The sequence below is a fragment of the Brachyistius frenatus genome, unplaced genomic scaffold (genome assembly GCF_029030835.1).
Source record: "Brachyistius frenatus isolate BFR_SWC_R1_liver_20210118 unplaced genomic scaffold, ASM2903083v1 Contig_169, whole genome shotgun sequence".
Lineage (NCBI taxonomy): Eukaryota > Metazoa > Chordata > Actinopteri > Embiotocidae > Brachyistius > Brachyistius frenatus.
Window position 1 is genome coordinate 332,286 of NW_027210768.1, and position 16,874 is coordinate 349,159.

General features: G+C 41.7%; 2 protein-coding genes across 4 annotated transcripts in view; both read right to left on the reverse strand.

The window, feature by feature from the left end:
- Positions 1-16,874, reverse strand: part of LOC138631932 (acyl-CoA:lysophosphatidylglycerol acyltransferase 1-like) — a 191,940-nt gene that overhangs the window by 42,585 nt on the left and 132,481 nt on the right. The gene's annotated exons all lie outside the window — the stretch shown is intronic.
- Positions 1,854-16,195, reverse strand: ints7 (integrator complex subunit 7). Of its 2 annotated transcripts, none has more exons than XM_069717130.1 (20): positions 16,040-16,195; positions 12,944-13,073; positions 11,413-11,559; positions 11,099-11,236; positions 10,948-10,994; positions 10,279-10,478; positions 9,983-10,099; positions 9,771-9,888; positions 9,483-9,617; positions 9,293-9,390; positions 6,442-6,681; positions 5,979-6,116; positions 5,684-5,890; positions 5,253-5,447; positions 4,656-4,759; positions 4,487-4,555; positions 3,885-4,017; positions 3,277-3,375; positions 2,397-2,582; positions 1,854-2,245 (listed from the first exon to the last, which is right to left on the reverse strand). In XM_069717130.1, exons 1-20 carry the CDS (start codon positions 16,131-16,133, stop codon positions 1,964-1,966), a joined length of 2,877 nt encoding a protein of 958 aa, XP_069573231.1. In that variant the 5' UTR covers positions 16,134-16,195; the 3' UTR covers positions 1,854-1,963. The 2 variants fall into 2 exon arrangements, with proteins under 2 accessions (XP_069573231.1, XP_069573230.1); XM_069717129.1 differs by having other exon boundaries at positions 9,983-10,105.

The window sequence follows — 16,874 nt, forward strand, 5'->3', positions numbered from 1 at the left end:
TGTTCAGTCTACAAACACATCAAACACATCAAACGGATCAAACGATAGAAACCGATTAACGGTTAACGGCTCCAGCTCCGGTCCACCGGCGACCACCGACAGCTCGCTAGCTCGCTAGCAAGCAGCTCCAGTTGAGCGTCGCTGGCTCCATCAGTCCGAGACACCGGGACGACTCCTCCGGTGCATCTTCATCATCTTCATCTTCATCATCTTCATCATCTTCATCAGCGTCGTCAAGTTAGCTAGCTGCTGAGCTCACAGAACAAAGCGAAGCGGCGGCTCCGATCAAACGGAAGAAAAACAGAAATATACACGTGAACATCAAACACGGCGGCGGAGATCCGTCCCGTTAACTCCCGTTAACTTCCGTTATCTCCCGTCATCTTCCTCCAAATCCCGTCATCTTCCTCCAAATCCCGTCATCTTCCTCCAAATCCCGTCATCTTCCTCCAAATCCCGTCATCTTCCTCCAAATCCCGATTCACAACAACAGATCCCACAACTGGAGCGGAAATGAGTTCATGTTGCTTTCAAAATAAAAGCTTCGTGGGTCACAAAGACTCTTCTGAACATTCTGATTGAAACGTCTTTTAAATAGATATTTAAAGATAGATATGTTTTACTTTTTTATTTACATATACATTTTTTCATTTATGGTGAAAATAAATGTTAATGTTTTGTAAAGAACATGCTTGTGTATTTCTACACAATTTGCTATCCAATATTTATATCAGTTTTTAAGATTGAATTGATTCCTTTTTATAGCTTAATTATGACCAATTAGATTATTTTGTATTACCTCCCCTTTGAATGGCAAATGTTGGACTTAATAAAATGACGTACAACCAGAAACCTGCCATCTGAGGCTTTCCTTGGCAGACGTCATCATACCTGCTAGAAATCAATTGGGAATCTTGAATTGGAAATTAAGTGATGACATCACCACGTGAGCATAACCAGTATATTTAAAGTAGTAATTTAGTAAAATAGTAAAGTTGTTAATCTTTAGAAAGTCAACCTCCGTATTTTAAAACGGAGTAGGATTTAATTAAATGGATTTCCTTGGTTTAATGAGGTATTAAAAACACACTTTGAATTGATTTTGAAATGCAAAACCGGAACTTTGTTAATTCATTCCTTCTCGGTGATGCTCGTCCACCTGACCAGTTTATAGTCCCTGAGTGACCAGACTCTGGTGGTTTCAGTGTCTATGAACAGGAAACGGCCTTTTTTTTTTCTTCTAAAAATTGCGACCAGATATTTTGACTTCATCTTAAATCATCCGGACTCATCTCTTTCTGCAAGTTATTTTTTTTAGATGACATCATCAGTGTGGGTGCGGGGCTTCACCGTTAAAATCAATGTATTTACTTCACTTTATGTTAAAAATAGCCTGAGCTATTTGATCCATGCTGTAGGTCAAAGCTCATCACATCTTTTTAGAAAAAAAAAAGTGATTTAGGATGAAATAAATTTTGATTAAAAACATTGATTTACCATGTAAATATAATTATCTAGTTAAAAACTGTTAAATGCTGATCACATTGTGATCAAGACAAGTCTGGAGTCAACACCAGAGATTTGAGAGTTCTCCGACTATGATGATCAGTTAATGACTAAGGTCTGCCCCCTAATGGCTCTCTGGGTTATAGCATCCATAAAGAAGAAATGACGTGATAAATCCAAGGACGTTCAGTACTACAATGGCTAACAAATTATTACGAGCATAAAATACTACAGATATGTGGATAGAAAGTTTAAAACATATTTGTGGCTGACTATGTTGAGAATCACTCCTTCAGGTTATACAGATGTCCAATAACGTGCTGCCTTTGATAGACTGCACACTGAAATGCCTGCAATAAGTTCTTTTAATCATTGAAAAAATATTTACATATTCAGTCTCTACAAAACCAAGCAGATCAAGTACACAAGTTGAAAGCACTGCACGGGCATTTGTTCACTAGAAGCGAGTGTACGCGCCCCTCTGTGGGGCCGGCTGAGCTCCTCCCTGCTGCAGCTGGTGGCGGAGCTGCTGGGAGTAAGGATCCTCCAGAGACTTGACCGACACCGTCGTCTTGGGCCCCGTCTTCCACTCGATGCCGCTCTCATCCACCACAGAGGCCTCCACAGTGACGGTGTGAGTGCCCAGGATGGAGAAATTCAGCAAGAACTGGGTGCTGAAGTAGTCGTTGTGTGGTTCTACGCGCTGCTCGATCTCATTTGTTTTAGCATCTAGTGGAATCTGAAAAGTGACGAATAAAAACGTGTAATGTGTGTTTGCTTATATCGATGAAAAAAAAAGATATACTTAGGAGAATTAATAATAAGAACACAGTAGAAAGGCTGAGACATTTTTTTCATCTGACCAAAAAACAAAGATGAAGCCAACATGCCTTGTAGTCAGGCCCGGTCTTGCTCTGGAGAACTGAGGTGACATTAAGACAGACAGATTGGATCTTCCGGAAGAGTCCCGGGGTCGAACCGTGTTGCACCACACCCTCCACCTTCAGAGTCAGCTGCTGACTGTTCTGCACTGGGATTGGCTCAGTCGGTGTTCGTGGGGATGGAGAGAGGGCAAGCTGAAACAATGAAACACATTCCTGGATAAACTTTGAGAACTGAAAGGATGTCCTCTAAAAGAATGAGTCACTCGTTTTCCCTTCACAGCCTCAGCTGCACTGTAGTCCAACATGAATAAACACAGCCAAACAAAAACGGATACTAAGACTTATAAACGGTATGTTGTCTTCTCTCCCTTGGCACAAAGTGAGCTGCTGATATCTGGTAACCATGGCTACCTGCACATCAGTCCATCATGAGAGAAAGTGTGCATTGTGCTGAAGAGATCATGAACGTTAAAGTGGTAAAAAAAAAAAAAAAGAAGCCACTTTTCACTGCTTTGCTGACAGTTACCAGTAAGTTGAGCAGCTTTATACCAGTTTCACGTATTTCTTTTAAAGTGGACTATTGGTTGGACTGTTTCTTGGCTATTCACACTGAAGCCCAGCCAAGAAATAATCCATCACATAATCCAAGAGAAATCACAGATAGTCCTTTCTTACATAAAATGTTAATTAGTGATCTTTAGAGGTGCTGGCAGGCAGATTTTTCCTTGTTTCAAGTTTTTATGTTTACCGGCTCCCTGCATTAAACATATTCAACAGTGCATTTACTTGTGAGTAATGCTGTGACTGTTTTAGGTTCTCCTTTATCCATTGTGATTGTGCATATTTTTTGTTGTGCTTTTCTCTTTAAAGTGATTAAATGAGTTACCTTGATGCTGGTTGACTGGAGCTTTTGGAAGAAATATCTCTGGAAAGACAGCGGCACCTTCAGCAAAGCTATGACAGCGTCACAGAGACAACCTGTGTGCTGAAACACAAACATGACTTTTACATCACTGAAATTATTTTACTGCCCCCATTTACAATTTTGGTTATCTTTATTTATTGAACCTGGGTGCTGTTGGGATTTAAAAAAAAACACACACAAAAAAAACACCTGACCAAGAGGGCAGCATTGAAGCATTGTTAGAGCTATTATTACAAAACACACAGAATAATGTGTCACGGTTGAGAAGAATAGTGTCAATGTCCAGTTGAGATGTATATTCAAATTTGAATGCAAAGAGCATTAATGGCATGAAATATTGTGTATATGAACGTATATTTAAGTACATAGGAGTCTACAAACTATGTAAAATAAACAGAATTGAAGGACAAACACACAAAAGAACAAGAAGAAGTGTAGAAGTAGAAGAAGCTTTGCTCAACAAACGCACTACATCTGTAACACGCATTTGACAGAACCAATACATTTTTCAGTCTGGACAACCTGCAGCACAAGTGTAAACCGCAGTACCAAATCACTGTTAATCTCACCAGGTGTGAAACAGGCGGGTGTTTCTTAGTGAGACCCTCCACTTCTTCCAGCACACGGTTGAAGACTGACATCATCCGTCGCTCATATTCGCTCTCCGTCTGGACCGACCCCAGGGTGCCGTACTCCTGAAAACTAGATTACAGGAACGGAGAGAGAGACAATATGTTACAAACGTCTGCCAGCAGAATGCCTCCGGGGGGGATGTGTGTTATAGTGAAGCACTTTCAATACAAAACACACAAGTCCAGGTTACAGTGAAGAAGCTTTTTATCAAATTAAATAAGGCGCATTTATTTTCATTACTGTGTCGTCTATCTGCGGCTTACAAAAGCTACATCTATTCGTCACGCTGTAGCCGGCCCGAAGCGTGATTGCATTCCTTCATAAACTCAATATGATGCATGTACACTTTGCTGACAGTCTGCCACAGAGAATCAGCTTCTACTCATGAGAGCTAACAATGATTTTGAAGTTATTTTGCTGCACAGAAGTTTGGCCAGATGTTTAGAAACAAAACACAATCCGAATTGCAGATGAATTTATTTTCCTAAATCAAATCCATAGAAATCTTATTTTTCTTTACAGTGACAGCAGCTCTCACCTGGCTGCCTGCGGGTCCAGTATCAAAGCTTCAATGACATGAGAGACGAGCAAACAGCTCTGTTGTTGTCTGGACAGACAGTTAAGGAAAACCTAAATAGAGAAGAGAAAACAAGAATGTCCAAAAAAACAACAAAAGAGTGATGTGACTAAGGCGTGTTTAAGGATACAACTCCACATTGCGATGGGTGGCATAATCAGCATCGAACGACGACTGGTGTAAGTCAGCGTAGCGAGCAGCGAGACTTCTGAACTCATCCATGCAGACCTTCATCTGGAGAAAAGAGAAACGACAGTGACCTCACGATTTACCACATCAGAGCACATTTATTCCTCTTGGACGCACACATGCTGCTCAACTACATAGTGTGTGACTTTTTTTTTTTTTTTTTTTAAAAGGACATAACAGGACATGACAAGGCAGCAAAAAAGAAAACATTTGAACAAAACAAAAATGCATACAGCTGCCAGATTAAAATAGCAGCACAATGATTCTTTCTGCTGCTTCTGAATTTTCACTTGTCGCGTCCCAATACTGCACGATGTTTACAGCGTATGTACCTCAGCTGAAATCAGAGAGTTGTGCCATTATCATCTCATTTCCTCGCATTCAGTTTAGGTCCGAATTAAAAAACGAAATGCTGTTTCACTTATTATGATTCACAAGCTGTTGCAGTTTGGTTAAGTGTGGTGATTTATAAGACATTAACAAAAAGCATTTCCACGACAATGACCTACCACAAAAAGCCCAAACTTCAGCACTTTACCTGCATCGAGATGCGGCCGCAGCGCTGCAGCTCGTTGCCTGAGGTGAGGGCGATGGTGGTGGCGATGGCAGGAGGCGGGCTGGTTTTCAGGCTGTTGCAGGTACAGATGAGCTGCGACAGGGCTTGCAGGGTGTCGATCCGCAGCTTAATGAACTCGCATTGGAATGTGAGTGGGCTCAGAGGAGTGCTGGCAGCCTGCAGGGAGGGATTAATTAGATAAAGGCACATAGACACTACAGTTAAATACTTCCACGGGTCTTGTTGAGTCGACCTAACAAGATACGGCCGAGTGTTCGGTGAGTTTAGTCGTTAGCAAAACGGGATGCTGTGGAACTGGCTTCGATAGCACCACTCTACGAACTGGCCCTCAGTGGCTCGAAGCATTCTGTCACTGGTGGAAGTAAACGCAAGTGCCTGGCAGCTTAACTGACTGTGAGGGAGGCGATGCCCTTCTGGTAGGAGCGCAGGGCCTCGGCGATGGCGCTCATGGCTTCGCTGTAGTCTCCGTCCTCCACGTGACTCAGGCACTGCTCGGCCTGAGAAAACTCCTTCAGGCTGTTCAACCAGAAGTAGAAGTGCTCCGACGCCACACGAGTCCGCAAACACTGGTACAGCTCGCTGGAGAACTCGTGGCACCCCTGCAGATTAACGATAACAATTTGACCATCTTGTTTCAGGTGTTTTACGTCCCTTTGTGACGCCATCCCGATTCAGAAGTGTGCTCACCATGCGGGAGGCTTGCCGTGCGATGCGATACACCGTCCAGCCATTTGCAACGTTCTCCAGCTGCTGCTTGATGACGGTCTTCACTTCAGCTGACAGAGACGACTGGCTAGCAACAAAAATCACTGTTGCCAAGGAAACCTGCATCAATCACAGGGATGTACAATAGCAATTGTAGTGAAGTGTAGTGGGGTAAGTGACATTTTTGCGGGTTTGAAGTAATGTATGGCCTAAATACAAAATGACAAGCTGCACGTCTAATTGAAAAAAAAAAAAAGAAGCATTTGCATATGTAGGTTGATTTTCAAGTAGAAAGTAGACATAATATAATCATCGGTACCACTTAAATATTTCGTAAATGCTGTTGTGAGTCTCTTATGGATCATCTTAAAACATAAAAGCTGCATTTAACTGTTGTTTACTGTCTAACCACCAGCTGACGTGAGACTCGTGCACCATCTCTCACCAGAAGCTCTTGCTGCTTGTCGGTGGAGGAGTGACTGGCCACTCGGTAGAGATCCACCAGATCTCCCAGCATGCCGTCTCCCAGCACGGGCAGGTGGGTGGCGATGGCCGCCAGAGCGTGGCACATGAGAACGCGAGAGGAGTCGCAGGACAAGTGGAGCTGGCCGAGCAGGAACTCCACTGCCGATTGGCTGAGATGGTGTCGACTTTTCAGCAGCTTAACCAACGAGGTGAGGGCGGTCTACGATGAAACACAAGAGGAAGCAGTAAGATGGTGTTACTCAAAATGTAGATGAGGGTCGGCTGATGATGTGGATGGCATGAGAGGTATGTGTTAGTTAGGTGATTTATGACATTTCATCTTCCGATTGAGAAATGCTCCCAAAATAACTTTAACTTCTGTAAACAGAGCTCGACATGTTTACATATCTTAAAAGTAAAAAAGGGGCATTTTGCACAGCCCGAGGAAAAGTTCTTTTTTTTAAACAGTAAGCATGGTACCTTCCCTGACTCGGGCTTGGTACCAGCTTTAATTGGGGTTTTCTTTGTATTTTTCAGCAAAGACCTCTTAAATTTAGCAAAACTTCTAAAAAAAAATTATGTTTTCTGAACACAAATATTCACACAGCTTTTAAAAAATAAATGTAGATCTAAAATAGCTAACATTCTGATTTAAATCAGAAACTATCCGATTAAAGAATATGCAAACACAACTACAAATCTGACCAGGCATTTGATGACAGAAGGGCGGGGTGATATACAGTGGGTACGGAAAGTATTCAGACCCCTTTAAATTTTTCACTCTTTGTTTCATTGCAGCCATTTGCTAAAATCAAAAAAGTTCATTTTATTTCTCATTAATGTACACTCAGCACCCCATCTTGACAGAAAAAAACAGAAATGTAGAAATTTGTGCAAATTTATCAAAAAAGAAAAACTGAAATATCACATGGTCATAAGTATTCAGACCCTTTGCTGTGACACTCATATTTAACTCACATGCTGTCCATTTCTTCTGATCCTCCTTGAGATGGTTCTACTCCTTCATTGGAGTCCAGCTGTGTTTAATTAAACTGATTGGACTTGATTAGAAAAGGCACACATCTGTCTATATAAGACCTTTCAGCTCACAGTGCATGTCAGAGCAAATGAGAATCATGAGGTCGAAGGAACTGTCCAAGGAGCTCAGAGACAGAGTTGTGGCAAGGCACAGATCTGGCCAAGGTTACAAAATCATTTCTGCAGCACTCAAGGTTCCTAAGAGCACAGTGGCCTCCATAATCCTTAAATGGAAGAAGTTTGGGACGACCAGAACTCTTCCTAGACCTGGCCGTCCAGCCAAACTGAGCAATCGTGGGAGAAGAGCCTTGGTGAGAGAGGTAAAGAAGAACCCAAAGATCACTGTGGCTGAGCTCCAGAGATGCAGTAGGGAGATGGGAGAAAGTTCCACAAGTCAACTATCACTGCAGCCCTCCACCAGTCGGGGCTTTATGGCAGAGTGGCCCGACGGAAGCCTCTCCTCAGTGCAAGACATATGAAAGCCCGCATAGAGTTTGCCAAAAAACACATGAAGGACTCCCAGACTATGAGAAATAAGATTCTCTGGTCTGATGAGACCAAGATTGAACTTTTTGGCGTTAATTCTAAGCGGTATGTGTGGAGAAAACCAGGCACTGCTCATCACCTGCCCAATACAATCCCAACAGTGAAACATGGTGGTGGCAGCATCATGCTATGGGGGTGTTTTTCAGCTGCAGGGACAGGACGACTGGTTGCAATTGAAGGAAAGATGAATGCGGCCAAGTACAGAGATATCCTGGAAGAAAACCTCTTCCAGAGTGCTCTGGACCTCAGACTGGGCCGAAGGTTCACCTTCCAACAAGACAATGACCCGAAGCACACAGCTAAAATAACAAAGGAGTGGCTTCGGAACAACTCTGTGACCATTCTTGACCGGCCCAGCCAGAGCCCTGACCTAAACCCAATGGAGCATCTCTGGAGAGACCTGAAAATGTCTGTCCACCAACGTTCACCATCCAACCTGACGGAACTGGAGAGGATCTGCAAGGAAGAATGGCAGAGGATCCCCAAATCCAGGTGTGAAAAGCTTGTTGCATCATTCCCAAGAAGACTCATGGCTGTACGAGCTCAAAAGGGTGCTTCTACTCAATACTGAGCAAAGGGTCTGAATACTTATGACCATGTGATATTTCAGTTTTTCTTTTTTAATACATTTGCACAAATTTCTACATTTCTGTTTTTTTCTGTCAACATGGGGTGCTGAGTGTACATTCATGAGAAATAAAATGAACTTTTTTGATTTTAGCAAATGGCTGCAATGAAACAAAGAGTGAAAAATTTAAAGGGGTCTGAATACTTTCCGTACCCACTGTATATCAATATTATATCAATACTGTGATATGAGATGAGATATAGTCTTAGATTTTGGATACCGTAATATTGTGACCTGTTACATGTGTTGTCTTTTCTTGGGTGTAAAACTTTCATTACAGTAAAGTAATGCAATTTTCTAAACTGACGTGACTCTTCTAGCTGTAATATTATTTACCTTTGTGCTTTTAATCAATATATCTACAGTAGTAATATTATTTATAAAGGATTTCATTGTGCAAATGTTTTGTGACTGTATCAAAAGTCATCCCCACAATATTGTTGCAATCTTGATATTCAGGTGTTTGATTTTGTTCAGATCTAGAGGGGAGCTTACAGAAGATGAGAGTTTTCTATATCATATGGTAAAATAAATCGTTGGTACAAAAAAAAAAAAGTATTAATGTATCCTGTAATCCTGATGTTTTCAATCAACCTTGTGGACTATAATGTTGTCTTACTTTGAGTGTGGCCTGTGCGCTGGGGCTGCTGTCCTGACTGCAAAGCATCAGAAGGGACTCCACCCCCAAAACGGTGTCCTGCTCCAACTGGACTATATCTGAGGAGAGGAAACACACACAGCGGCACTGAGCAGAGGCACACAACAGCAAAGAGTGAGTCTGAAACATGCTATCTCCCGCTGTAACTAACCTTTTTCTGGACAGGAAATTGCAATGTTGGAGAGCACTATGATCCCGTGAGCAGCCACTGCCAGGTTGCTGTGGTAACAGCATTCTTGTGCCAGTTTAACCAGGTCAGTGAGCCGGGGGGGAACCGAAGAGCCACCTGAGAAGGAAGTTTTACAGAATCCAGATTTGTTCCGTTTTTTAGATAACAAATAACAGCGGTGAAAATCTGCATAAGAAGCCTGGCTCCCTGGGATAAAATCAGCCCACACAAAAAGACACAGACACACACTGATTTAAAAGTGGACATTACCCGATGCATTACTGAAATACTGTTTGATTGCAATCGTTCCAGAGAGGGTGGAAAGGACAGCCAACATCCCCAGCTTCAAACTGTCGTAAGGGATGGTCAGGGCACACTCACACAGGGTCTGAAGAGGAAAAAAACCCCAAAAAAACAGTAGATGACATCGATTTTAAATCAACATCAAGACAATCCTGCAATGAAACTGTGAGCACCTTTACCTGAGTGTTTTCTCTGATCCACAGGTGAGGAGCCTTTTTAGCCAGGAGCTTTAAGTCATTGATTGCGAGTCTCTTCACAGCTTGTCTTGGATCATCTTTCAGGTATTGAAGGAGGAGCTGTAACTGTACAAATAAGGAATCAAACCAAAAGCCGATTGTTTGGATTTTGTTTTAAGGTGCATTAATAATTAATTGTTAAATAGTTTGATAGATATATTTCTCAGTCTCTTGTTGAGACAAAACACGACAGCTAATATTTACAACGAGGCACCGCTCCGTTAGTGACACGGCACTACCTGCTTGGGGATGTCGATGAGGGAAGACGCAGCCAGCTGGGTGAAGGTGTGCAGCGAGACGATGACCATGGGGGTGGAGGGGTACGAGTTCACCAGGTGCTGCAGGAGCTCTCTGCTGCTGGAAGCCAAGCTCGCATTGTGATGCATGTGCTGCAGCATCGGGATCAACTTCAGCTTCAGTTCAACTGGAGTGTCTAAACCTGAGGTCGAAGTGCACATCAAAGAGGAGTGGAAACTCAATGTAAAAGACCATTTGTGCACAAACTGACACCTATGTTGTCCTTCTGGATAACATAGAAGGACAACAGTTATGTTTGGATTTGTATTTAGTGTCTCTTTGTAGGGCAAAGGTACAATATGCAGATTTTCATACATTCTTTCAATTAGTATTTCGGCATGCAGCATGTTCAATGTTACATGTTTTTTTCATGAATTACCCATTTTTAACGGCTGTACTTCGTCGAGTGAGCAAACTAAATAAGTTGTTCTCCAAATGACCTCAGTAGAAACACTGATCCACCAGTTTAAGTTTACATTCAAGTATCTAAATAGTTGTGTGGAATATTTACCAAATATTATTATTGTTATTTGTATAATGAAGATGGAGAGGAGGTTATCAGGAGAGATGTTGTGAACAGTGACATTTTTAGTCCACAATAAACATTTTACCTTGAATCATCTCACTGACTTTGTTGCAAATTCCGGCTGCAAAGTCTCTGAAAATTAAAAACAGTGAGAAATTAATATCAGATTTAAACTGTGCAAAACAGCATCTCATATATGTTCATTACAGCTCAGTTGTAGTCGTGAGTTTTCTTACTTTGACTGTGCAGAGAAACTTGCAGCAGCAAAGATGGCTGCCTCCACTTCCACGTTGTCATGAGAGTCCAGGCTTTGGCGAATACTGTGGTGGGCATTTTTCCTCTCTGGGATGATGGAGGCCAAACTACCAAGCATCCTGAACAGAAGATGAATGAACAACAGGGGGATTTTTTTTCTTTTAAATCTTGGATGAGTGGGAAGAGCTGGAAGTTGGCAAGCGTATATGACTCATTTATTCAAATGTTATGGCATGAATCCCATGCCAACCGGCATGATGTGCAGCTGTTTCCCATTTCCACTGCACGTTATTACCTCAGAGTGATGGCTCGGGCCACGGGGTCGTTGCTATGGATGACCGAAAACACCCTTTTAACAAATTCGTCCACGTTGAGGATCTTCTCCAGATGTTTCTCACTCTGTTGGGTTACTTTCAGCACACAGAGACGCAGGAAGTTGTTGCTAAATAAGAAACAAAAAAAAGACGCGTGATGTTTGTGGCACAGTAGAACTTATACACTTTTAATGCTTTAAAATGCTGAGAAAATTGTGTAAAGTGTCTTTGAATTAGTTTCTATGTCTGACCAACATCTTAAAATAAGTTATGATTACATTCGATGCACAAAGCAGCAGCTGTAACATGTTGTTTTACTAATGTACCATGAGCAGTTTATTAGGCACACTTTGTTGTGTAATAAACAGTACAGTGAACCCTCGCTATAACGCGGTTCACCTTTCACGGTCTCGCTGCTTCACGGATTTGCATCGTGCATTGTGTTCTGCATTCTGATTGGCTAAACAGTCTCTCCGCTTCTTCTCTACCTGTTTGTCAATAACGTTGCGGTTTAATATGTACACGTACGTAAAACAGCTTGCCAAATTAAAAATAATCGATGGTGGCATGTCGGTTTATAAGAATCTTTTTGCTCAGAAGAAAAAAGAGCGACAACAACTACCGATAACTATGTTCTTCTCTCGAAAAACCACACCTGCACCGCCGGCTTTAGAAGAAAGAACCGCTGCAGAGCGGAGTCAGGATGCAGCGGCTCAGTCAGAAGAGCAGTGAAATACACGAGTCACTATTTGTCCGACTGTACTTTGTATTTGTTTTCATAATCATTTTTCATTTCCTCCCGTTCTAATCCAATGACTCGGGTCGCAGTGGGGCGGTGCTGATCTCAGCAATTTGAAGCCTTCAGTTCGTATTGATGATTCAAATTATTATTTTACAGTACAGTAGTTATTTGTAAAAAAAAAAACATTTATACAGTACTTTTATTTGTTAAACAAATGCTTGGGCCTGTAAAAAGGTTTTGTTCTTTGGTTTCAATGTATTATGGAGTATTTCATTGTATAATAATTGTAAAAAAAATAAAGGTTACTACTTCACGGATTTCGCCTATCACGGTTTCTATTTGGAACGTAACCCCCGCGAAAAACGAGGGTTCACTGTATTGTAAAAAATCTAAACTCAAATAAAGTTACAGTTGTCAGGATTGTTTCAAAGTGTTTCACGTTGGTCTTTTTTCATTGGTCTCAAATTGTTTGACTATTTATATTTGTACTGTATTATTATCAGGATGTCTGTCATAAATAAATCTCTTTGAACTGCATTATCCTGTACAAAAGGTGTTATACACATAATGTCTGAACGATTGAGGTCGGTCCAGATGATTGTGGGGTGTGTCCAATACTTACCCTCTCCTTAAATCATCTGGATTTATTACATCACTGCTATAATCTGGGAGCAGACTGTGTTAGTTTGGGCTAGGTGTGGCTATTAACATGTGAAATGACAATAAAAAAGAAAAGAATTAAAAAAGATAATCCGTTAACCAGCCATTACCCAAGTCTGAAGATGTCTGCTAGTTTGAGAAACGCAGAGTTGATGAGGATGGGAAAAGGGTACTTCTGGAAGAGTTTGGGGAACAACACCACAGCCTCGCACTGCTCCCCGAGCTTCCCCGACCGCAACCCTGGAAGCAAAGAACCAGTGAAATGTTAAAAAGCAGGTCGCTTCCATTCAATCTAACATGATGTGACACGACACACATCACAGTACAATCTAACATGATGTGACACGACACACATCACAGTACAATCTAACATGTGACACGACACACATCACAGTACAATCTAACATGTGACACGACACACATCACAGTACAATCTAACATGTGACACGACACACATCACAGAACAATCTAACATGTGACACGACACACATCACAGAACAATCTAACATGTGACACGACACACATCACAGTACAATCTAACATGTGACACGACACACATCACAGTACAATCTAACATGTGACACGACACACATCACAGTACAATCTAACATGTGACACGACACACATCACAGTACAATCTAACATGTGACACGACACACATCACAGAACAATCTAACATGTGACACGACACACATCACAGAACAATCTAACATGTGACACGACACACATCACAGTACAATCTAACATGTGACACGACACACATCACAGTACAATCTAACATGTGACACGACACACATCACAGTACAATCTAACATGCGACACGACACACATCACAGTACAATCTAACATGTGACACGACACACATCACAGTACAATCTAACATGTGACACGACACACATCACAGTACAATCTAACATGTGACACGACACACATCACAGTACAATCTAACATGTGACACGACACACATCACAGTACAATCTAACATGTGACACGACACACACCACAGTACAATCTAACATGATGTGACACGACACACATCACAGTACAATCTAACATGTGACACGACACACACCACAGTACAATCTAACATGTGACACGACACACATCACAGTACAATCTAACATGTGACACGACACACACCACAGTACAATCTAACATGTGACACGACACACATCACAGTACAATCTAACATGTGACACGACACACATCACAGTACAATCTAACATGTGACACGACACACATCACAGTACAATCTAACATGTGACACGACACACATCACAGTACAATCTAACATGTGACACGACACACATCACAGTACAATCTAACATGTGACACGACACACATCACAGTACAATCTAACATGTGACACGACACACATCACAGTACAATCTAACATGTGACACGACACACACCACAGTACAATCTAACATGTGACACGACACACATCACAGTACAATCTAACATGTGACACGACACACATCACAGTACAATCTAACATGTGACACGACACACATCACAGTACAATCTAACATGTGACACGACACACATCACAGTACAATCTAACATGTGACACGACACACATCACAGTACAATCTAACATGTGACACGACACACATCACAGTACAATCTAACATGTGACACGACACACATCACAGTACAATCTAACATGTGACACGACACACATCACAGTACAATCTAACATGTGACACGACACACATCACAGTACAATCTAACATGTGACACGACACACACACACAATCACAGACACGACACACACACAGACACACACACACGACACACATCACAGTACAATCTAACATGTGACACGACACACATCACAGTACAATCTAACATGTGACACGACACACATCACAGTACAATCTAACATGTGACACGACACACATCACAGTACAATCTAACATGTGACACGACACACACCACAGTACAATCTAACATGTGACACGACACACATCACAGTACAATCTAACATGTGACACACATCACAGTACAATCTAACACGACACACATCACAGAACAATCTAACATGTGACACGACACACATCACAGTACAATCTGACACGACAACATGTGACACGACACACATCACAGTACAATCTAACATGTGACACGACACACATCACAGTACAATCTAACATGTGACACGACACACATCACAGTACAATCTAACATGTGACACGACACACATCACAGTACAATCTAACATGTGACACGACACACATCACAGTGACACGACACAATCTAACATGTGACACGACACACATCACAGTACAATCTAACATGTGACACGACACACATCACAGTACAATCACACAGTACATCTAACATGTGACACGACACACATCACAATCTAACATGTGACACGACACACATCACAGTACAATCTAACATGTGACACACGACACACATCACAGTGACACGACACAATCTAACATGTGACACGACACACATCACAGTACAATCTAACATGTGACACCACACACATCACAGTACAATCTAACATGTGACACGACACACATCACAGTACAATCTAACATGTGACACGACACACATCACAGTACAATCTAACATGTGACACGACACACACCACAGTACAATCTAACATGTGACACGACACACATCACAGTACAATCTAACATGTGACACGACACACATCACAGACGACAATCTAACATGATGTGACACGACACACATCACAGAACAATCTAACATGTGACACGACACACATCACAGAACAATCTAACATGTGACACGACACACATCACAGTACAATCTAACATGTGACACGACACACATCACAGTACAATCTAACATGTGACACGACACACATCACAGAACAATCTAACATGATGTGACACGACACACATCACAGAACAATCTAACATGTGACACGACACACATCACAGAACAATCTAACATGTGACACGACACACATCACAGTACAATCTAACATGTGACACGACACACATCACAGTACAATCTAACATGTGACACGACACACACCACAGTACAATCTAACATGTGACACGACACACATCACAGTACAATCTAACATGTGACACGACACACATCACAGTACAATCTAACATGTGACACGACACACATCACAGTAAAATCTAACATGTGACACGACACACACCAGAGAACAATCAGAGACATGCTAACTCGTTAGCTCGCCCGTTAGCCACCTTTGTCCAGCTCCATGAGAGCAGAGTTCGCGTCCAGCTCTTGTTCTCCGTAACAAGCTTCTGACAGGAACGAACGAGCTGTTGAAAGCGACATTGTTGTTTCGTTGTTTTTTTACTCTTCATACAAAACTCTCCATTAGAAGTTCACTGGTCCAACAGACGGAGAACCGGCAGGGATACAGGAACTGCATCCGGTCCAGGGTTTTCACAATAAAGTGCTTGTTGTTCCAGTTGAAAACTTTTAGGTTTGTTCTCTTAACGTCAAAACGTTTTATGAAATGTGGGTAAACTATTATATTGAAATGTAAACCTTTTTGAAGGGGTGTAAAATACCAAAGTGCATTTACTCACCTCGTTACTTTAGTATTTTGAGTTACTTGTACTTCTGCTGCAAAACTTTTCACAGGGACAAACTGCACTTTTTACTTTACATAAATCATGTTATCGCTGAACACGGACATTCCTGCCACACTGACCCAGAAACAGCGCAGTGACTTTGAAAGGCTGAGTATCATCACCTGTTTTCAGGAAGAGGCCGTTATTATTGAGCTCAGTGACGTCACTACCGCAAACAGTACTGCGTTCAAGCAGCAAAGCTGTAAAACCTTTTGTAATCATTTATTTAATACTTTTGAAAATAAAATAAAAATGCTAAATGTTCCGAGTGATTTCACAGCAGAAACTATGAATCTGTGCACAACAACACGCATTTAGGTTGTTCACTTCAGAACAGGTTGACCATTTTATGGAGAATTTGAAGCAGGGTTGTTTATGTTGAAGGTTCAGTCCATCTTGTAGTTACTGTAGAAAACTTTACTTTACTTTACCAGCGGCA